Below are 23,069 nucleotides of genomic sequence, written 5' to 3' on the forward strand. Positions count from 1 at the left end.
TTTGCCCATTAATTCTTTTCATAGATTGGTTGGGCTTTTTCATATTACCATGAATATCAGAGGACAGCTGTTAAATGCAGTCACAGATCAGGAGCAGGAAAAAGAGTCTCCATGCACAACGGTCAGAAGAACTGTAACATTGCACGTGCCTAAAATATTGGTGCTTTAAACTACGAAAAATCTCCATCCCCCTCCAACTAACAAGCTGTGCTGCAGCTACGACGAGTCCAAGGGAAAGGTTTCCATTTGCCACAACAGTTAACTAGAGACACAACCTCAAGAGTGGAGAAGAGTTGTATCAGTAGTGGGAGAAGACTGGTTTTACCTGAAAAACCTTCTCTCCTTGTCAAGAATGCACTCTCTGAATATTATTTTCCAATGAATCGTACTAGACACGTCTCTTACTCCAAGAGTACAAGAACACTCATTGTGGATATTTGTTTATTCTGAAAACGACACTCTGCAAGACTCTGTCCAAAGGTGAGCACACCTTAAAGCATTACAACACAAAATAGATGTTGATCCTCTTTAACCGGTGTAGCACTTAGAAGCACTGAACTCCCAACTTACTTTGTTGAAAGCAAATACACAGATCTGTTTGCAGTGTGATGTCAAGCCAGGCTGGGTCATCTGAGAGGTACAACAAGCAGGATGAGTTTTGAATGGCTGACCCACCCATTAGGAACAGACTTTTAATGCATGTGTTTGTTTTGGTGTTGTTTTTTTTTTTTTAAACAAGTACCTAGAAGCAGAACAACTCTTCAGATAGTTAACACTTCTAAAATGTAACTGCACTGATATTCAGGCTCTTTTTAAAAAGTGGTTTCATCAGCCCAGTCTTCATAACTTATTAGACGAAGGCACTTCACATCTGGGGTATAAACCCTTCAAAGCTAATTCTTGTGCCTGTAACTTTAGGTCCTACAATATCTACCACATTTTGGGAACATTTCAAAAGAAAATGAGCGGCTTCTACAAGCAAGTACTTCATAATAACATTAAGCTTCCAACCTATTTGGAAAACCTGAGAAGAATTAGGGTTTAGTTACAACAGCCGCCTCATACGAGTACCTTTTTGCAGTGCTGTATGCGGTGCAGACCCAGATGCCATAATTTAAGTTTCTCGGAACAACAACAGAAAGGCACACACCCCATAGTCTGGGCAGCCTCAGCCTGCAGCATGCTCTCAAAGTTAAACTTTGACTGGCATGAACCAAAAAGGAGGCAGGGCCTTAACACGGTGCCGTGCCAGCCAGCAGGACCCTTCACCTTCACTGGAACCGCGGCCGAGCCCTGCTGGGACAAGCCTTTCGTGGATATGCTCCGAAAACATCGTGGGTGCTCATGGTCAAAATAACGAAGCCTGGGAAAATTACCCAACTGGAGGAGATTGCACATACTGGCCTGCAACCCCCTCACCCTCCTAGATGAAAATAAAAATCCCAAACTGGATATAACTGCTAGATAATCTCAGCGGGGCAGCTGGGAGCTATAACCAGCCCTCCGAACAGCGTGCTATTTGCTGCCTCTCGGGGAAGGCAGTATTTCTGCAACAGGCAATTGGAAAAGAGGCTGTAGTGATTTTTATCTTGCCTGATTCTTAACTACCCTTGCTTTCCTCCACACCTTATTCTCCTTCAGACCCGGCAGGGCAACCGAGCCTCTCCTCCACATGTGTTGACATGGCTACAAAACCTGTTTGCAGCATACCACAGAGGCTGCAGCTCTGGCCTCTGCTTTCACCTTATTAAAAATTGCTGCATTTCCACGTTCAATGTCCTCAGATTAGAGGGGCAGTTTGCCAACACAAACACTTATTCTAAGCACCCAGAAAGGGAGAAAGCAAGCTATCCGAGACCAGGTCTCCGCTCACTCGTCCATAAAAAAGTTCACGCTGCCTCCTGGTTGGCGACGCTAAAGGCAGCTGGTTGACAAATGCAGTGTCTGCAGGGTTACTTTGCTGACCATCAGCTGGGATAAGAACTTTTACTTTCCAACAAGGTCCCCCATCGAAGCTTCAAACTTCTGTAGGAGAAGAGAGAAGGCTCCCGACACATAGGAATGAATGGTTTGAAGATTGGGAAAAAAAGGTAGAAAATACACCCCCCTCCCAAGCAAAGGTCACCAATGAACCCCACAGGCTTGTGCGGGTTGGGAACCTGTGCATACTCATCAATGATCTGAAGAGACGAGTGAACAACAAGATGACACAGTTTTCTGATGAAACTTAAGTTATTCAAGGGAGTAAAAATGAAAGCTGACTGTGAAAACTTGCTTAAGAATCTCGTAATGCTGAGAGACTGGATTTAAAAAAAAAAAAAATAATTACCCCTAAAGTGCAAAGTGACGGAAACACCTTGATCTGACATGTACAATGATGCACTCTAAGCCAGCTATCGCTGCTCAGGAAAGAGGTCTTGGGGTTAAAACAGACAGCCCTGTGACAGTTTCAGCTTGGTGGCTCAGCAACAGATAAAAAAAAAAAGCAGCGGCAACAAAGGTGATCATCAAGGCACTGCATGTATCTGCTGTGCTTCTCCAGCCTGTCTGCAGTTCTGCCCCACCCCGTGTCAGTAAGGGTTTTTCCACCATGGCAAACTCACAGGTCAGGACAATCGAGGACACGGGACGGCTTCTCAACAACAGCTAACTAAATAGCCTGGGTCTCTCCAGCCTGGAAGAGAGATGATGGAAGGGACCATGAAGATGGGAAAAGAAGTAGTCTACTGAATCGTGAGTCCCATGGGAACGTGAGTAGGAAGAGATTATTCTTCTGGTATCCTTCAGAAGAGAAGATCGCGAGGCATTTGCTGGAACAGGCTCAGATAAGGTTGAAACAGAAGGAGGTACTTCTGGCAGAGCCCACAGTTAAAATGTGGTTCAAGAAGCCATACGGAAACCCTCAGAAGAAAATAAGTGACTGAGGATCAAAGGCATGATGATGCTCAGGCCTTCAAAAGCGTACTGTTCTCTCAGTACCACTCCACTGAGACTGAACCCGGACTTGGTGACTTGCGAAAATCAGGCATGTTCTCAAAGAAAAGGCACTCTCTCAGCCAAGTGCCACTACGAACAAATGATGGCAAGACTTTGTCAGTGATGGAAGCAGGGAACAACAACTGTCTTCCACAACAAGACTGGGTCTTGGCTGGGATTTTCTACCACCAGCATAGCAGTGAAAATTTTGGGAAGGATGGTGGAAGGGGGAGACGTGAGAGGTTTGTTGCAGGTCACCCAAATACAACACACTCACCTACAGCAATACATCTAGAAAGGACGTGGTCTCCAGAGCCAGGCTATTTCACCAATGGAAAAACATGTCCCAAACCATCGAGCCACCGGTCTGTCAGAGAAACACTGTCTTCCTATGAAGCTGTTGAAACCATTCCAGCTCCAGTATTTGTTTTTGAGGGGAAACGATTGAAAACATGCCCAGTAGCCACATAAGAGAAATGAACCCAGAACTAAAGTTGTTGGAACAGGGAGTCCAGTAAGAAACTCTGTTTTAACACGCCCTCAAATGCTCAATTACAGAAATTTGTGCCGCACGTACTAGAGTTTGCGATTGCTATGGCGGTTGCGAAGTCTTGTGGTTTCACTGCTCGGATAACAAAATCATCAATCACGACCATAATAGTAATTTTATAAAACCTGTACAACACATTTCCTTTTGCAAGTGAGCTGTACGTATCTGAGCGAGCACACGTACCGCATGTTAGATATGGCTGTTTTGAGAAACAACACCGGGCTTCTACATGCAAATGATTGCACTGTGATCATTTTAAATAAAAAAAGTGTCTCTGTTTCCCCCTCAGACTTTCAGAAGTGACTCATTAAATTAAAAAACCCTAGTCATTAGTAAAGAAGATTATGTTAATCATTTACCGCAGTTTACTTCTCATTGAAATGGATTTGTTACACAAGAACGGCCGGCTAATCAGGTGCCTAAGTCATATTCTGAGATAAGCATCTATCATAAAAACCAATGAGAAAAAGAAGCCTGCTCCTGAACTGGACTGATCACCTTGCCTCTAATGGCTTTACAGAATAGGTTCACCCCGAGTGATACAACATCCAAGGGTGACTACGAAAAAGAAGAAAGATTCATCTCAAAATTATGAAGCAATACAATCTGTGGCAGCTTGTCAGAAATCACTTGCCAGAGGGAAATTATGGAGCTCTGTCACTTGTAACTTCCAGAAGTGCTCTGAGCCAGCTGAAGCATTCGTAAGTTTGCTGTCAAAAATAATTGTGGGTCACGCAAGACAAGATGGGTTTTTTTCCCCTCTAGGATTTTAATGGTTACATGAGGTGGAGAGGACAAGGGAGAATAGAAGTATCATGATGTTGAACAAGTAGTTTCTCAAGGAGTTTCAGTCCTAAAGGAATCGAAAACCCGTGCCAGCCTGGCCTTTGCAAAGCACAAGCCCTCTACAAGCCGACCTGCTCTCTATTGCCACGCTCCGCTTTGCTCATCTCCCACTGCCCTGCAAGCCCGCTCACTGCATCACCTGTATCTGAGGGGGACTGTCAACACACAGCATGGAAATGCAAAACTTGGTGGGGGCTCAATGTCTCATCTTCACCAAGGCAGCCTTCTGCAACAGCCAAACCTCTTCTCAGCAGCTCCTGTGTTCACTTCAGGAAGCCTGGACATTAGTTAAAGAGGAGCCCATCGCCATCTCGTCATCTGAAAAGACATCGCCGCTGTCCCCAGGACAAGAAACCCAGCTCCCTCACCAATTCATGGCTTGAGGATGAGCCTGGAACAATGACAGCCAGCAAGCTGCATCCTCCCCCTGGCCATAGCTCCACCACCTCCGGCTGAGACCCGCGCGATGAGCTCCCCACAGGCAGCCGGAGCCCTTTGTTTGTGTGCTCTGCCCAGGTGCAATCCCTTGGGAGCCCCGGCACAAGCCAGTTCTTCTTTGCTTGGCCCTTTTCATTTGCTGGAATAAGGGAAAACACAGCTGTGCTATCAATACGGAAAGGAAAAATGATAAAGTCGGTGAAACAGTACAGCAAGCGAGCAATACTGAGCTAAGCTCCAATCTGAAGTTTATCTGTAGAGCCTCCGCTGTTTATGAACTTCACAAAGAGGAAGTCTGAGAGTTATTTCGGACGCATGGCAAAGAAACTTCCACCTTTCCAAAGAAATTAAGATAAAATATAGTCTCCCAGAACTCCCTCAGCTTAATCTTGCCAGAACAAGTCCTTCCTTTCCCCCCCAGCTTTTTTTTTTTTTAAAGCCTAAAGAGATATAGCACTTTTGAATTTCACAGAGAGGGGAACAGCAAAAATCCTAAATTTTGTCTCAAAACACCTTTTTCTCTCTACTCAAGAAAATTAGAAAAAGAAACAGTTGACATTTTCCATCTACCTCTACGTGTGCCCCGTGTACTCAGGACAGCCCACTTCAAAGGGGGCTTAGATTATCTAAGTATTAAAAAAAAGCTTCAGTGTGGAAAAATCTTTTAAGATTTGAGACTCCTGTCTCCTGAACACAAGCTTTTAATTTGTTATGGCAATATAAAGCCACGGAAGAAAATGCTTTTGTCAAATTTCTGTTTGTTTCCTATCACTGAAGACAAGATAGAAATGCATTGAAGAAAATCGCTTCCATACACTTTTGAAACGTTTTGACACTCTCATCCACTGAGGACTGCTGGAGCTGAATCTATTCTCTAGCAGAGAGTCTGAAGGAAAAGCTTTGTGTTAGATCATATTCCAGTACAGTTCAAAGACAAATTGGCTGTACACAACCATTACAATAAGCATGGATTCAGATTTTTCTAAAACCAGAACAGGGCTATAATTTCTCAAATGTTTGGACTGTTTCCTAGTCACCACTTACACAAATACCAATATGAAGTGCAGAAAGTCAGCTAGTTTTACTGCTACCTTTTTTATTTTTAAGTTTTGTGGTTACAGCTTTTAGTGCCAGAAAGATGCTGGTGGCTGTGCTGTCTTAAGTCAGCAAAACTTAAGTAATGTTTACAAGGACTCGGTGCACAAGATCATCTCCATTAAGCTAATGCTAAACCCGATTCTGGCATCATTGGTCAGTTCTGCATGGACCACAGATGTGGCTTAATGGCTCACTTCAAGGAGTAAAAAGAATATATGAGAATCGGACACAGTTAAATGATACGGCAAACGCTCAGATGTGGTAAGGGGGAAACCTCAATGAGATTTTCCTGTTTCCCTACTTGCCAGTGATGCAAGGTGTCAGACGCATCTCTGCAAAAGCAGGCATTTGAACAGATACAAAGAGAAATGCCTGCAAAAGTCAGAGGAGGACTGAAGTAAGACAGTACCCCATTTTGCTCAGACTCAGCCCAGGACCAGAGGCTGTGAGCGGGTCCACACAACATTTCCTTCCCATATGATACCCCTTGCCTTGCCCTTACTGCACCACTCGGCTAGAGCACCGCTTCAATGGAAGGAAAAGTCTGTGCATCAGGTACTTATAAGGGAAAACCAGAACGTTGTAAGGGTAAAAACCCGAGACCACAAGCCCCAGTTACTGGGGCTGCTCCCCAGGCAGCAGAGCAATCCCACGGTACAGTGGTGAGAGTGGGAGGTGCTCGCATCCTCGTCAATCTGGAGAGCCTCTCCTTACCAGGACTCCTATGTTTCCGTCTCCACTCCTGTAACTCCTCCTTGCTGTGGCCTGACTGGATTTCTCCACACTGAGATGAACTATGTTACTTCAGCGGGATCTTTTTACCTAAACCTGGGAACTGTTTAAACCAACCAATTGCTTAAAACCATCTAGGGACAGAGGGAGGCTTTTCCTTTTTGCATAAAGGGCTCCGTTAATCTGTTTATGCCTTGGAAATGACATCTTGGTGCGGACTACAGCATTGTCGGGATGATCAGCTGCCCAATATTTGTGTTTGTACAGCTCCGCGAAGATTAGCAAAGCCTCCCTCCTCTAACAAGTAATATTAGCCACGTTACCACAGCTGTCCTCTGCTAAGGCCATGAGAGACGGCCACCGAGGTCCGTACCGCCACGGGGAGGTGATGGTCCCTGCTTCTCCCTCCCACTGGTCCCACCACCTGCTCAGTGCGCGTGCTTGGGTGGAGGACCACAGGAATCCAGCCCAAAATCATTTTCGTATCAGCTCCCTGACCCCAGTTGACCACCCATTGAGGCTTGTGCCCTCGTGGCACAGGAGGGTCTCCAGGCGAAGCAGGGGGCAGAGACGGGGGAGTCTAGAGAGGGAGGTGGGTGCCAGCTCCTCTTTAAAGTCTTCCATCTTTGACCCACTTGTCATCAGCATAGCTGCAATTAATTTAGAAAGCTCTAGCTCCTAATTTTAAGGTGCTAACAGGCAACTTAGCACATCCAAAGCTGCCGAGAAGCTTTCCTTTTGGAAGACGGGTAGGGATGCTAGGAAATAAAGGAGCGAAGCTCAGCTGGGGGGTGTTAAACACTGGACGTGCACAGGGGATGGCAGGAGCCTGCACTGCTGCTGAGTGCAGCCGGGAACAGATGGCTCCACATAACTCACCACTGAATCTCAGCTCTTCTATATAGAAATTTCCAAGGGGGCGAGGTGGGGTGGGGTAGGGGGGGAAATAAGACTCCAGGGGAAGAAAAATGCTAATGAAAATTAGATTAGCTAAGCTAAAAGAATCAGTGCACCTAATTCATCATTAATGTCTTTGCTATGTACAAATTCAACACTTCAGCCTCTAAATTCAGCAGCGTGCTCCTCCTATATAATACACCAGGTTACAAACGGAGGGGAAAAAAAAACAGTTAAATGCAGACTTCCCACAGCAGACTGATATGATATTTTAAGAAGTCAGTTAGGGGTCATTTATTCACACAGTTAAGAGCATCCACGTTATTTTAGCTGGAATTCATCACCAAAATAGAATCCAACAGCTGATGCAAACTTTTAAAATACCCTCTTCACATGCACTGCAAATATGTCAGGCTCCGCTTAAAAATGCAATGGTACTTACTTACTTCTGCCTTTCCTTCTCCTTTTGCAGACAAAACCAGAGACAGATGAACTGCTCCCTATAATCACTTCTGATTTAATTTTCGTAAAATATTTACAAGATACAGGGCAAGCAGACCCTTGGCAAAACACATTAGGCAGGTGAGGGAAGGAAACAGGGCTGTTTAGATGCAGTTGTTTATAATGCATTTCTGTACTGGGCAGAGGTCCATTTTGAGCTCCCCGGACTCACGTATTCTGTTGTTTGTCCTCAGTTACAACCAAACACATGCCTGGGGGTGGGGGAGGGTGGGGGAGTACCATCCTGCAGTATTTTGCCAGAGGGCTTTTTTTCTTTCTTTAAATGGGTGAAAGGGGGAGCCTACCACTTTAAAGGAAAATCATTCTTGAAGCCTCATTCATTGTTTAGCTTTACCAAACTCCTCCTTTTCCTTTCCAAACTCTCCAAAAAAAGAAACCCCAAACAAAAAAAAAAACCCAAACATTTGAGAGGATGCAACCAAATTATGGTCAGACTAGCAAAACTCGGGCACGCGCTCCAAACGGCCTGAACTCTCTGTGTTTTGGTTTTTTACTTTTCTACCTGTTACATGAGACAACAGATTCAGACTAGATTTGCCAGTGTTTAAACAGCATGTGGAAATTATAGGCTCCCTCAGGAAGAGCAGGGCAACACAGTCGTTTGCCCCACGGTTCCGACTCAGCCCCCTTCATATCACCGCCATGACGGATGTTCCAGCTCGGCACCAGGAGCCAAATGCTTTCCCCCCCTCTAAATTACGCAGAGAGGCTGGGATGCCGGGGCTGAGCACGGCTTTGCCCGCTCGCTCCAGACCTGCATCCCTCCGGCCTCACCAGCGCTGCCAGGTTATGTGCCGGGCAGCAATTCCCTAATCCTTTCTGCTGCAGCACGGGAAGTTGTCAATCATCGCTCTGTCCCCCGGCCAAGGCTGCCTCTTTCCAACCGTGTTTACACCCCGCGTGGGGTCCACTCTGCCTGTCACCTTCAGAGGCGGCGCCCGGGGCTGGGTGAGACACTCTGAATCTGGCCAGGGTCCCCGGTGCCTCCTACCGCAAGCACCACGGGACAAAGTGTTTTGTTTGAACACAGCAGCAGGAGAGATTGCAGCTTACAAATATAGCTGCTTGCGGAAAGCGACTTCCTTAGGTTGTATATGAAAATAACAGAAAAGGCCATTTTCTGTCTTTGCAAAGTTTTCAAGCACCCTGCGGCCAAAAAAGCTAACTGCATAGCCCGGATTAAAGAAGGAACCTAATGGAAAACTATAGTAATACCAACTATGTATCTTCAAGGTAAGAGCAGAACATTTGGCCATAACACATGCCCATCAACACCTCCTCAGCTATCCTGTCGTCTCCTTCTTGTCTCAATCGAAGGATTAATGTGGCAGTGGCAATATGAAGGAGGAAGATGCCATAAATACTATGCCAGGCTCAGCCACACGTGCAAGAACCACCTCACTTGTACCACTGGCACAAGCACAGCAAAGGTCTGCAGCGAAGCTGTCTTGCAGAAGGTGGTGTATCCACGGCCAGGGGGTACATGATGAATTTCGGGCAGCATGATGAGTATTAGCAGGGTGGCAAAGTTTTTTTGCTGCCCACTTAGCCGATCACTCCTACAGTCTCCCTTGAGCCAGCACTTCTGTTTCTCCGGCCGTACAGCGAGCTGGCTTGAGGAGCTAAACCACCGGAAAGGTATTCACTTTCTTTTATAGGGCTAGTTTTTGGTTCACTTCCCCAGGCTGGCTCAGCGCGGGGTTAGCCGTGCTGGTAAAAGGGGGACGGCAGGAGCCCCTCTCCGCTCCGCTGGCTCTCAGCAGCACCGAGGCTGAGAATGCATCAGTCAAGTTGCATCCCTCGGCTGTGGTTTCACATACGGCGCTAAAACAACCCCTGCAACCTCATTCCTGCTCCCCCACGCCGGCTCCGCTCTTGGCACGGCTGGGCTGCAAAAGCAAGGTGGGGGGAACCGAGTTGGCTGGAAAATAACTTGCTTTTCACAGGCGTCTTGCCTCAATTAAATCAGGTCCCCCTTACATAATGCTGAAGAAATGCCTGGGGAACCACAGCTGAACAAAAGCAAGCCCAAAACGAGAAGGCCACAAACCCAGTCTGCGAAGCTCCATTGACAAGCCGAGGTAGGCAAAACCGCCGTGCTGCAAACACGGAAAAGACAAGTTGTACTTACAAACGCTCCTCCTGGCTGAGGGCGAGGGATCAGAGCTATGCAAGGGAAATAGCAAGGGCCATGGTGACTGCTTTTGGGGAGGAACAGCAAAGCCCACCTGCAGCAAGGGGTCCCATGGATGGCTTTGTCGGCAGCCAGCAATTCGGGCTCCTCCTCTGGATGCTCACCCCCCCGCATCCCCCCTTTATCTGGGCTGCTGCTGCTGCCTGCGGGGCCATGCGCTAAGTCCAACTAGTAAGCCGATCCATGTTAAAAAAATAATCCTTTTAAAAAAAAAAAAAGTAAAAAAAGAAAAAAATCTCTTCCCCCTCCGTTTTACTGTACATTAAGAAAGGGCAATTTCATCTTGGCTATGTTTTGTTTCTGACACATTTGTGCCTTAAGCACACAAATGCACTAAAGCATTCAGCTCCAGATGAATTAAAAGGGAACATGCTCATAAACAGCTTCACACTTTAACTCATCACATAGTTTAAGTACATTACTACACAGCCAAATTATTTTTTCGGAAGACAAACATGCAGCTAGCTGGCTGCAAGTGTGAAATGGTGCTACAACGCACGCAGATCACAAATTCATCAGCAGGGAATCCTACAGGCAGGTTTGCTGGTGACCCTTCTCATCCCGAAGCCTCAGGTGACTGCGTATTACAAGAAAACAGGCTTTCAGTAATCTGAAGATTACTTAAAAACCTGACAAAAATCTCCTTTGAACTGCTGGGGCAAACTGAACAAAACCTAATACTTAACTGGTGCACAAATTACAACACTTACAAGTTCTGGCAAGATACAGCTATAAGGAAACTTCCATCACAGCAGAATATCATATTTCAGTTTCCTGCAGGATATATCCCAATCCCAGTGCAGGACCAACTGTGTTTGTATGTGGGAACGGTACAGAGCCAGAAAATACACTACAAAACCAGTCTTGAGCGGAAGAATTGTGACAAGAGAAATTGCTTACCCTCAGCAAAGTAGCTTGACATATCCAAGTCACTGCTATAATTAGCTACATAAAAATTACATGACAGTGAGGCTTGGAATAACTGATAGCAATACAGATATTTTCTGCTTAATAATTTGTTCCCGAACAAGAGATGCTCCTCGCCTTGTCTTCACACAGACACCCCAAACGCCCCAAGCTCTCCGTAGGCTGGTATCTATAGCAAAGGACCGCTGCCTGTATATGGGCTGTGGTGGTGGTGGAAATCACATCCTTTCCTTTGGGTCTGGTTTTGTGACAGCAAACGCTTTTCTGCCTCCTCCACAAAGTGCACACGGGTGCCTGCGACCCACCAAATTTCCGACCGCATTCCCATCATCTCCCTGCCAGCGCTGCGGCAACTGCCGGACCCTAGGGAAGCGCTGCAGTACTGGTTGGGTGATCCCGTCCTTGCCAGGGACTCAGGAGTTTGAAGACTCTGTGTGGTAAAACAACCAGACCGATACAGTTTGGTTTAAAAAAGAAAAAAAAAAAAAAAGGTTTTATTGTTTTAAAGCCTTAGACTGAAATAGTGCCAAAGCAACTGAAGTTCAGTGTAGCAAGAAAAGCCTGCTTTGCCCACCAGAGATTGACCCGAAAGCAAAAAAAAAAAAAAAAAAAGATAAATACAATAAAGCAATACATAAATTGTACAAGACCTCTACTTCACCCTCCTTTCTTTTAAAGCAAGCAAATAAAGCTTCAAATCTACCCTATGGTTCTCTCTCCTATCAGTTCCCCTTAGCTCTTCACTTGATTTACATCTCATGAATCTGTTGTATACATAAGAATAAACAGATTATATGTACTGCGTACCTCCACACCACAGTAATTTTCCTATTTCCTTCTGCCCAGATGACAGGCTGCGAGTGAGCAAGGACAATCTACAGGCTGAAGCAGATAGTAATTGCCCCTACAGTTTTGAAGGACTTAAAGAGCAGCTGCCACCCCAGATCACAGCAGCGATACCTCCATCTCAGTGACAATCATATTAAATTATCAGAGTGCTAATGTAATTATTAAATTAGCTTGCTTGTAGTGGTAGAAAGAGTAAGAAAATAAATGGGTTAATTTCCAGCATCACTTAAAAGAAACAGGAGGTCCTGAAGGAAAGGGAGAAACACAACACTATAAAAAAGCCTGACAGCCAGAGAAAAACTTTCCACTTGACTTTCCCTACTGAAAAAACTCTTTGAGCATCGGTATCCATTCCCATTGAGTGACATGAATTTGTTGTAGGCAAAGTTAACCTGAAGAAAGGCCAAAAAAAGAGGAATAAAAAGAAGCTAGCCTTAAAATAGCTGGATATTCAGGACCTTTTCACTGTTTTAGTGGCACCTGTCCTGCCTCCTGACCCCTGGCATAAAAGCAGGAAAAATTCCACCGAGAAGCTGATATACCCTGGTATTAATGGGAGGAAGAAAAAAAACAGTTAAACTACAGATAAACCAATTACTTCAGACTCTGGGACTACCTTGGTAGTCAGTCTGCTGGAACAAATCAAGGCAGATTTCACAGCACTGAAGTGCGAAGAGCAAAAGCTGTGTTCAGACATGACGAGCGATTGCTAAGTTGGTGTGGCACTGACTGTTCAAGTGTAGGATGGGGATGCCCAGAGCACTCTGTGTATAACTTGAGAGACCCAACTATAAAAAATATGAATAAATCTTAGTCCGGTTCATTGCTCAAAGCCAGGAAAGGCTTTTTTCTTTTTTTTTTTTTCTTTTTTCTTTTTTTTTTTGGAGGGAAGGATTTGAGCCTCCTGGTTTCTGTGCGTGAATTTCTCTCTTCTTGGCAAGTACTTTTTTTTCTTTTAAAATCTGAATTAGAATAGCTGTGGTTTACAATGCAAGCCTAAAATCCAGACATCAAGAGGATGTGGCTAGCAGCAATGAACCCTTCGGCCATACATGCACAGCACAGCTGGCTGCTGAGCAGGAAGAATAACACAGGTAAGGCTATCTAGTCCTATCGCTGTGACGATCCCCTAATCGCTTTGCTCAGCCTCAGAGAGCAAACAAAGTGGATTTGCTCGTGGTGACAACCTAAGCACTGCACCCCCCCACCCCCATACAGAGCTCTGCTCCTCCAAAAGGCATTTTTCCTTTCTGTTACTCTAGCTTAGCCTTAAGAAGAAGGAAATTGCAGGCTCTTGCGGCTCCTCAATCCCCGAGCGCAACTTGTGAAAGAAATAAATCTTGCAACTCAGTGCTTCTCTACTCTCGGCAACATCGTTTTCCATGGAGGGGTGGGATGAGAAGTGCTCCAGCATCACACAGAACTTACAAATATATTCCAAAGTAATTGGACTGGGTTTCTACACATCTACTTTAAAGAAAAAGAGCTCCAGTGGTTCTTTAAAAGAACCATCTGAACATGAAACGACAAAGCCAGCAAGAAAAATTAGATTTAGTGTTTATCTAACTAACATAAATCTTATAAATTTTAATAGTGAGGCTGTAACACGCTTGAGGCCCACATGGGAGATGAAAGTAGGGAAAAGGTTTCATGGAAAGGCAGCAGGGAGAAATCTGTTTTTTTAATTAAGGAACCAGAGGAGATGTAAGGAGGGCTGTAATGTTAACATCTGCCACAATCTGCACCGCTACGGTGGAGAATGGGTAATTGTGTCTGTCTCTTAAACGACTGTCAGCAGCGTCCAAGCCACATGACAAACTTCCTAACTTGAACATCCCCGAGCACAGGAGTACGCGTTCATGCTAAGAAAAAGGCATGAGGGGTGCCGGATCGCTCCAAACACGCAACTTTGTGGTGTAAACATGAGTCTGAAGACTTCTGCTGGAAGCCCGAGAAGAAAAGTGGCGGCGGCAGTGGCAGCAAGATCTGTCCACATCACCTTAGTGAAGCAGGAGAATATTTTCCTCATCTTGTAGTTGGGGGACCAAGGCAAACAAGTGTTTAGCCAGGAGTCAGCAAGAGAAGCGATGGATCAAGTCTAGGTGTCTTGAAATGCAACCCTGTAGCTCAGCCATGCCCCTCTAGATCATGCCTGCTCTACCTGCAAAATTCTGCAAGTCTCACTTTGCACAAAAACTAGGATTTTTTTTAATTATTACTGATTACATGAAACAGCTATGATTGTAGCATGCATATCAAACTTAGTAAGGTTGAGTTTTGTTGTTTTCTCCTTTACGTTCCCGTTAACCCAGAAGGGGACTGAAGTCATTTTCAGGTTCACAAACCAGAACTGACATGGGAGCTGTTGCTCCTCCTGCCAGTGGGTGTCTTTTCTTTAGCACTAAAGCAGGCATAAGGCTGCGGATTTATCTGAAAAACACGAGCGGCGTTTCAGCTGAACTGGTCATAAGGTTTCGGAACAAACACCTCTGCTTTTTCAGATGGGTTGCTAAAAGAGACCATTTCAGGCACTCTGCAGACTCTGGAAGACATTGACCTTTCTTTCCTTGGACTCAATTCACATTTTTCACTTCATGGTCATGTGGGATTATTATCTGTAATTGAAAGTAAAAGTGTAGATTAAGGAAAAAATTTTGCACAAGAACTCAATTATATGGCAAATTCCGTGGCTGAGGAACTACAGAATATATTCAGTCCTTATTAAATGTTATTTCTGAAATGAATGTTAATTAAAGAAGGCTGAAGATGCAGGCTGGATGGATGAAGACAAACAGAACAATCTCAGACCGCTGCAATGACAATGTTTCCCCCAACGGAGACAGAACGGATGGCTAGTCTTACTCAGATTGCATCTCTTGAGAGGACGATTTATAATGTACAAGACAGGAGAAATTTATTTGCTAACATATGGAAAACATTTATGGGCTCTACTGAGGATCTGGAATTAAAGAAACACAACTACATATTGTTAAAACTTCTAAATGGAGACTTCATTTTAGAAATAAACATTTTTCCCCTCAAGTCAGCGACATTTATTTCTACATACTTTTGCTTTCTGCCCTGTCAGGTATGAATTTCAGAACAGGGGTTTGTATCAGTTCATCTAGTTGCTGTAGGTCTAATCCACAGGAAAATTATTAGATGGCAAAGTCCTGTTTTTAAAGATACAACCCATGCTTCAGAATGATGGATGGGGAGCATACGCCGTAAGGATGGGGCAAGGTATGCTGCCCAAGTTATTGTCCTGGCACCGCAAGTTACAGTGATGGGAAGAGATAAGGCTACTGACACCAGCGATGCTTCCCAAGCAAATGCTCATGCAGCCACAGCTGCAGATAATTCACCCCCTTAAAAAACAAAAAAACCCACCTTCCGGTACAAGAAAATGATCCTCCATTAAGCCACACAAGATCAGAACCTCAGGGAGAGCTCTACCTCTGGGGCAAACCTTCTCTTCCCCATGAAAATAACTTGCTGGATGCCCGGAAGGGTTGTGTGCTGGCTGACGAATAAACAAAATGTATGATGTACGAGCTGCACACACAAAAATATGCACGAAGTCATCATCCCACGGAGCGGTATTGAAGCTAACAGGATCGGGGACAGTATAAAAGCCCTGTGTCAATCAATATCCAACAGCTGTATCAGAGTCAGTGCTTATATGTAATAAGGGTGGTTGTTTTAAAGCCGGTACCATTACATTGGTGCAAACATCGGTACTGATGTGCAAGATAAAGCTGGTGTGGCCATCTGTAAAGCAGCGTAAGAAATGCGAAGTTTTGGACCGCTGTGGTTGAACAGATTGAAACATCTTCAAGGAGGGGCAGGACCTCGGGCCAAATATTTGAGGCAGCAGCGCAGCAGCGACGGCTGGGATTTTCAGAGATGGGTAAATGACTGATTAAATGACTCAATCATGCAGATGCTTTTGAAAATTCTGCCGCACGCAGTTAAGTTTATTCATGCATGTGTGGGAGAGGGGGAGGACTGTGAAGATTTTAATAACTGCCTTAGGAAATAAAAAAGAAGAACAAATGTACTTTCTCTTTAAAACAGAGCAAAAAAACCCCAAAGCTGAAAAATCCACTTCTGTGGCTGGGGAAAAGAGTTTACAGGAAAGTTGTAAAGAAGTTTTGTGTGCCAGGATGACCAAATGGACTATGACACGCAAGTCAAAAAGAAGTGCAAAGAAAGAACGAAACAGAAGGGTAAAAATAAAACGTATCACAGCCCTATCCATTTCTTTCAGTCTAAAACCCCTCCATGCTTCAGTCTGTTATTTCTGGCTTATGCAGACTTCATACCCCACCATCACCTACCAGACAAATGGGAAGTTGACAGATTCAAAGAGCTTAAGGACTGCAGGAAAAGAAGAGACTTCATCCTGGGAAAGCAAAGAAGAAATATTCGGGAAAAAGATGCTTCTAAAGCCTGATTTTTGGAGTACGACAACACACCCGCCCCGATGTGACAGCTTGACCAACAGCACCACACGAGCTACCACCATCGGTGTAGTCCCTCTCACTACTCTGGAGATCACGCAACACGCGGAGAGAGCTGCCAGGCAGGGCAAAACCCCGGTGTGAATGTCCCCCTGGATCCCAACAAGGTGCCAACTGCAGCTGAGGTTTCCCTCCTTGCTAATGCTATCAAGTAGCTTGCTCCTCCTTCTCTGCGGAGCATCCTACCCATAAATATCTGCACGGTGGGGGGTTATCTGTCACCTCCCCAGGGTCAAGCAGGGGGGAAAATCTCTCACAGTTTTGGCTCTTCACTTTGCATGACGGAGTTTGAGTGATTTTGATGCAGCTGGAGCACCATTTATCCAACTTTCCCAAAGTAAAGCAACACCTACTTAAAGGCAACAACTTCTTCCTCCCAGTAAAAAGCACCCTATGAGTTTAAAAATCAACACTCAACCACAAGATCGAGATTGTGGAGAAATACAGGAGCACTCCCAGGTCCCTAAATGTCAGCCGGTTCGATTTTAGCAAAAATATCCTTTCCCATTTCCACAGGCTACTTTTCATTGCTTTAACACTGAGTATTTCCACATCCAACCCAGTGAGAGCGGCACACGCCCGCCCAAGGCACATTTCAACGGTCGTCCCCTTTCCAACGAGCACAGAAGAGCTGCAAGCAAGTCCAGTGCGACATCCAGCCCCAGCAGAGCACAGCTCACCCGTCGAATTTGGGGACAAAACAGCACAAATTGGTAAACCGCTCTGGCTCCAGGGGTGCCTCCCCCCCATCCCGTCCCACCCCAGTGCCTATAAATCACTTCTGGCAGGTAGTTGGGAAGCAGCTGCTAATGACAGTTTTGCTGCGGAGCGCAGGAAGTCACCTTTTAACCCTGCCTGCTGTTGTTTGTCTCCCGGAGCCGTGACAAAAGGACAGATGCAGACAACATGCCAGCCGCCGGGAGGATCTGGTCAAAACGCGGCAGGAAACCTGCCCTGGTCCCATACCGGTGAAACATCACCCTCAAAAACACCTTTCAGCTTCGGGTGCTTCCCGGTGCCCGTTTTCAAACGGCTTGATGCCGGTCCTCAGTTTTCCCTCATTCACCCTAAAGATGCAGGGAAGCATCCCAAAGGTGACTTTAATTGAGTTTGCTGCTGCTGCGCTGACGTCCCACCTTCCACCCTCCTGCCATCCAGTCCCCACCTGTGCCGTGGGACAAGGAGGGCATTTATAATATAACTAACACACGTACACGTGTGCGTGGGGGTTCGCGATCGGAGCTGAGCAAATAAATTTAATAGACAAAGTATTCGTTGTGAGCGTCTTGTTTTCAGCCCATGGAATATCCATGATCAGATTACAATTTCATCCGACATAATTTTTTTTTTTTCTCTTTTAAAGTGTGCAAGTGTAGCGGGGACAGTAGCAGCTTCTGTTTCAGAAAAGCTCCAAAACACATTTTAGACATTACCACAAATTAAATACAAGCAACTCACTCCTACTTAAGTCACCACTGGTTAGGTAGATGGCATGCTACTGTGCCTTCCTCCAGCTGAAAAACACTTGTTTGAACTTATTACATTTCATGCATAGGCGAAACACCTTTAAAGTTGGCTTTGTAACAATTTGCAACTCAAAAATCTCATTTCCGTGAGTATGCACCTGAGTAGCAGCCATCTACTCTAGCTTGTGGGAAGCTTCTTAAGGACAGAGAGAGGTATTAAGAGGTGTGCACACCACTCAGACCAAGGCACAGGAAATTTGAGAGTTATTATTCGCTCACTTCTAGCCCTGACAATATCTGCTCTGCCATGCTTTTCACGTGGCGACGGGAGGCCAAAATAAACCCAAGGCTTTACCTTCTGGAGAGGACATACTTCCATCAAATAAAACACACCCACTGGCCAAACACGATGACGGCTGGAAGCCAATCCTGAGGCATAAAAAGAAAAACCCTTTCCAACCTGACCATGTAAACCAGAGCATAAAGGAGAACGACCTCGGGTGAGATGTACTTACAGTGAAGACATCATCATCGCCAACCTCGGCCTCATTGTGAAGCGTTGACGAGGAAGTCGTAGACCCTAGAAAAAAAATAAACAGCTTTTTAAACACATGACATTTCTATGCAACTTTTTTTTTTTTTTATCAGGCTGGTAAACATTTGGATTTTCACAAACTTTCACAAGTTTGTATGTTGTAGATCTGTAAAGAGTGGCTCAAATTAAGGAAGAAAAACCCATCTACTGGTAGCTGGGTTGGAAAGATAAAATCTGAAAGTGTTTCTTGACACGCAACCGCATGGGTGCCAATGCTAATCAACTATGTTAAAAATAGCAGTTACCATTTCCATTTACAGAAGACTTTTCATTTCTGAAGAACGGTAAAGCTACGTACTAATCAGTGCTCGAGACTAAATCCTCAGCTGTCAAGAAACTATATAAGTTATTCTTCACATATTCCCTAAATCTGGGGGAAAAACGACTTTTTATTTAAAAAAAATATACCTCACTTCGACAATGAAGAGTTAAGATTGGGTTTTTTTCTTCTTCTAATTTCAGAAGTTTTTACATATTGTAAAGGTCTTCTCTGTTATCAGCTGTTTCTCAGAGAACCACCTTTCCCCACGTAAGCGAAGTATTTGAAAGGAGCTGAAATGTATAAAACCATAGACAGGAGCAAAATACTGGGGTGCACTTCTCATTAATTACATGGCAATCGTCTGGAAAAGTGGGAAATCATATTAAAAAAAAAATCTTCTTCCAACCTCTTTCCCCACCCCACGGGTGTCCCCCTCCGGAGCCGCTCGAGAGCCTGGTCAGCTCCCACATTGCAGAAGGGCAGCGGGGAGGGTGGCACACGCCATCGCTGGACTTGGCAGTAAATTTATGCCGTGGCTAAAAAGGGGCGACCCCTCTCCGTACCCCCCGCCAAGGATCCCGGACCACCTTCCTGGCTGGTTTTGCCCCCCATGAGGCTGCCAAGGAGGGTGGGTGCAGCAAGATGCTCTGATGGGGGGAGAAACCCCAAGTCAAAGGCATTTTTTTTTTTTTTTAATGTAAGGCCACTGTTATACTGAATTAGGGCCACATCGCATCCCTAACTAAAACAGTTGAACGATTTGTACCACCTTCATTCTGGAAATTTTTTAAAATAACATGCTTTATATAATGCTATCTGCACCAGCCTTGGCTGCTCTCAGTTGCATCATCACGAAGATGTGCAGAGCTAAGTGTGAAAGCCCACTTAAAACACTAAGTAACGTGAAAACATTTGTGCCATTTGCTACATTAGCTTTAAAAGTAAAGAGTCCAGACGCTCTACAGAGCTGCACAGGATTCCTGTACTTGTGCACAAAACTTCTGTACTTCTGATGCTACAGGGAACAAACTATCGGTTAAGTATTAATAATAAAGCAGCAATTTCATGAAGCGAAGTTTTGAATGCACATAGTTTGTTGTGCTTAATGTTACCTGCTAAATTTGATCAACTACATGAACAAAAAATGAACGATAAATGAAATCCACTGCCCAACACTGCGTGAGCACGAGCCAATTATTGTTTTTCATTTAGAAAGCCTTATTTGGAAGTTAAGGAGGAACACATTCATGAGGATCAGTCTGTGCTGTTAATGGGATAAATATAGATTTGCTGATTTTGAAGTATCTGAGATACAGCAGAGCTTGATTCTAAATACCTCAACTGTAAAATGGATCAGAAAGAGCAGAACAGGAGTTGCCACATACTGGCATCTCCAAAATACTACTCAATACAGCTGAGTTATCATCTCCTTGAACTTTGCACAATCCCATGCCACTTACATAAAACATCACTTTTATGACTCAAAATGCTTCCCAGTTTTAGCAAGCAAGAAGAAGAAAGCAGACGGCCTAGCTGTAACTTCTTCACATTAATGGCACAGGAAAAAGCAAATTAATAACTAGCTGAGAAGATCCTTCCTCTTCCTGGTAAATACTGATGAGGTATTTACCAGGAAAGAGCCCTGGGGGATTAATTCTCTCCCAATATCTACCATGTCCACGTTAAAGCAAGGACAGGGCATCCAGAACGTTAAGCTCTCTTATGGAGCTAATGTCCTCAAAAAGAATACACATCTGTAGATATATATTTGAGCTAGTATCCTCAAAAAATAATACCATCCAGTTGGCGGCCGGTCACGAGCGGTGTTCCCCAGGGCTCAGTACTGGGGCCGATCTTGTTTAATATCTTTATCGATGATCTGGATGAGGGGATCGAGTGCACCCTCAGTAAGTTTGCAGACGACACCAAGTTGGGCGGGAGTGTTGATCTGCTCGAGGGTAGGAAGGCTCTGCAGAGGGACCTGGACAGGCTGGATCGATGGGCCAAGGCCAACTGTATGAGGTTCAACAAGGCCAAGTGCCGGGTCCTGCATTTCGGCCACAACAACCCCATGCAGCGCTACAGGCTTGGGGAAGAGGGGCTGGAAAGCTGCCTGGCAGAAAAGTACCTGGGGGTGCTGGTCGACAGCCGGCTGAACATGAGCCGGCAGTGTGCCCAGGCGGCCAAGAAGGCCAATGGCATCCTGGCCTGGATCAGAAACAGTGTGGCCAGCAGGAGTAGGGAAGTGATCGTGCCCCTGTACTCGGCCCTGGTGAGGCTGCACCTCGAATACTGTGTTCAGTTTTGGGCCCCTCACTGCAAGAAGGACATCGAGGTGCTGGAGCGTGTCCAGAGAAGGGCAACGAGGCTGGTGAGGGGTCTGGAGAACAAGTCTTATGAGGAGCAGCTGAGGGAACTGGGGTTGTTTAGCCTGCAGAAAAGGAGGCTGAGGGGAGACCTCATCGCTCTCTACAACTGCCTGAAAGGAGGTTGTAGCGAGGTGGGTGTCGGTCTCTTCTCCCAAGTAACAAGCGATAGGACGAGAGGAAATGGCCTCAGGTTGCGCCAGGGGAGGTTTAGATTGGACGTGAGGAAAAATTTCTTTACTGAAAGAGTGGTGAAACATTGGAACAGGCTGCCCAGGGAAGTGGTGGAGTCCCCATCCCTGGAGGTATTTAAAAGACGAGTAGATGAGGCACTTAGGGACATGGTTTAGTGGGCATGGTGGTGTTGGGTTGATGGTTGGACTCGACGATCTTAGAGGTCTTTTCCAACCTCAATGATTCTATTCTATTCTATTCTATCTGTATATAAAAATATCCCGGTTACACCAGGTGAGAAGGAGAAAGGCTTTGGACCACCAAGTCCCTACATAAAGTGGCATGGTTAAAAAATAAAAATAAAAAAAATTAAAAAATCAAGCAAAAACCCCATGAAGACTCAAATTTCATTAAAATAAAGTCCTATTGAATTATAGCTGTATTATGATTGCCTGATTGCAATGAAATGTGAAAAGGAAAAATTTATGACTACTTCAAAGCACAGGCAATTCAAACACATTTTTTACAGAACTAAAAAAACCCAAAAACACAACAAAGTCTTCAAGAACTACCATTCAACTAAGAGGACACAGACAAAACTAATTACTGCAAAAAAACCCCCAGAAACAAAACAAAGTTTTATTCAACTCCAGGCAGGAATTCATACTATGATTTAACAAAGACTCAGTAAGACGAGATTTGGCTGCATATAAAGAAGAGCCTGGGCTGTTTGAGTTGCCATCGCTAGCGTGAAACCCAAGCCTATCAAAAAAAGCAGTAATAACAGACTTGATAATTAAGGGGGGAAGTCTGGACAGACTAGGCCAGATAGGATTGGAAGAATACTTGGACTGAAATCCCTTCTCTCCTTAAGGGATGAGAAAACTCAGTTCTTAAAAGTAAGCTGCGGCTTGCTCAGCGCAGGGTAAGCACCCAGCTACACTCGGACACGTGCACAAGAGACGGTCCAAGCCCAAGAACTGATTTTAAACCCATCCCTCTTCCCAGCTCCATGACTCAAACCCCCTTCCCCACTCTTCCAAGGGTCGAAGTGGCCGCCGCCGTGCGCTGCGGTACCTTCTATGAGGTCCTCGATGGCTTTCCTCACTCCTCTGTCGAAGGCTCGAGCGTCGGCGGGGCTTTGAAAAGTGAGCCCGAACTTTCTGTTGTCGACTTTCCAGTGGTGGAAGGTGGGGTTTGCCTTCGTGTACACGAGGTCCTTCTTCACAAAGCACTCCAGCACCACCTGGGAGGGCGCGAGCCCCAAAAGAGGAGCAAAGTCACTTTTCCCACCCCAAGGACACAGCTGGCACCATCTCAGCCCGGACCCAAAAGCAAGCCAAGTCATGCCTTGCGTAGGGGAACATCCTTCCCTACCAAATGATGACTAATAAACACCAGACACTGTAATTATTCTCGTAACCACTGCACATTCATCTTTTGCTTGTGCTTTGAGTAGGTGCTTGCTCCCTACCCCAGGAACCTATTTCGGACCAGACCCAGCACGGCACAGGTTACAGCTGGTGGGGGCTCAGGTGGAGGGAGAAGCTCTTCCCTCAATAATTTTGCTCAACAGAAATTTTATTCACCAGCAGACTTAGGAGGTGCTGTAACACTCCCCTCACTTTTTTTCCTCCCTCACCCGCAGCCAGGC

The 23,069-nt window shown here is 45.3% G+C and overlaps 1 protein-coding gene across 1 annotated transcript in view; it reads right to left on the minus strand.

Moving 5' to 3' along the window:
- Window positions 1-23,069, minus strand: part of SPRED2 (sprouty related EVH1 domain containing 2) — a 65,987-nt gene that overhangs the window by 4,937 nt on the left and 37,981 nt on the right. The window contains exons 3-4 of the mRNA XM_076335021.1: window positions 22,493-22,661; window positions 18,534-18,598 (exon numbers count right to left, since the gene is read on the minus strand). Coding sequence (XP_076191136.1) covers window positions 18,534-18,598; window positions 22,493-22,661 — 234 coding nt within the window. The remainder of the gene's footprint in view (window positions 1-18,533; window positions 18,599-22,492; window positions 22,662-23,069) is intronic.

This window comes from Aptenodytes patagonicus, chromosome 3 (assembly GCF_965638725.1).
Source record: "Aptenodytes patagonicus chromosome 3, bAptPat1.pri.cur, whole genome shotgun sequence".
NCBI lineage: Eukaryota > Metazoa > Chordata > Aves > Sphenisciformes > Spheniscidae > Aptenodytes > Aptenodytes patagonicus.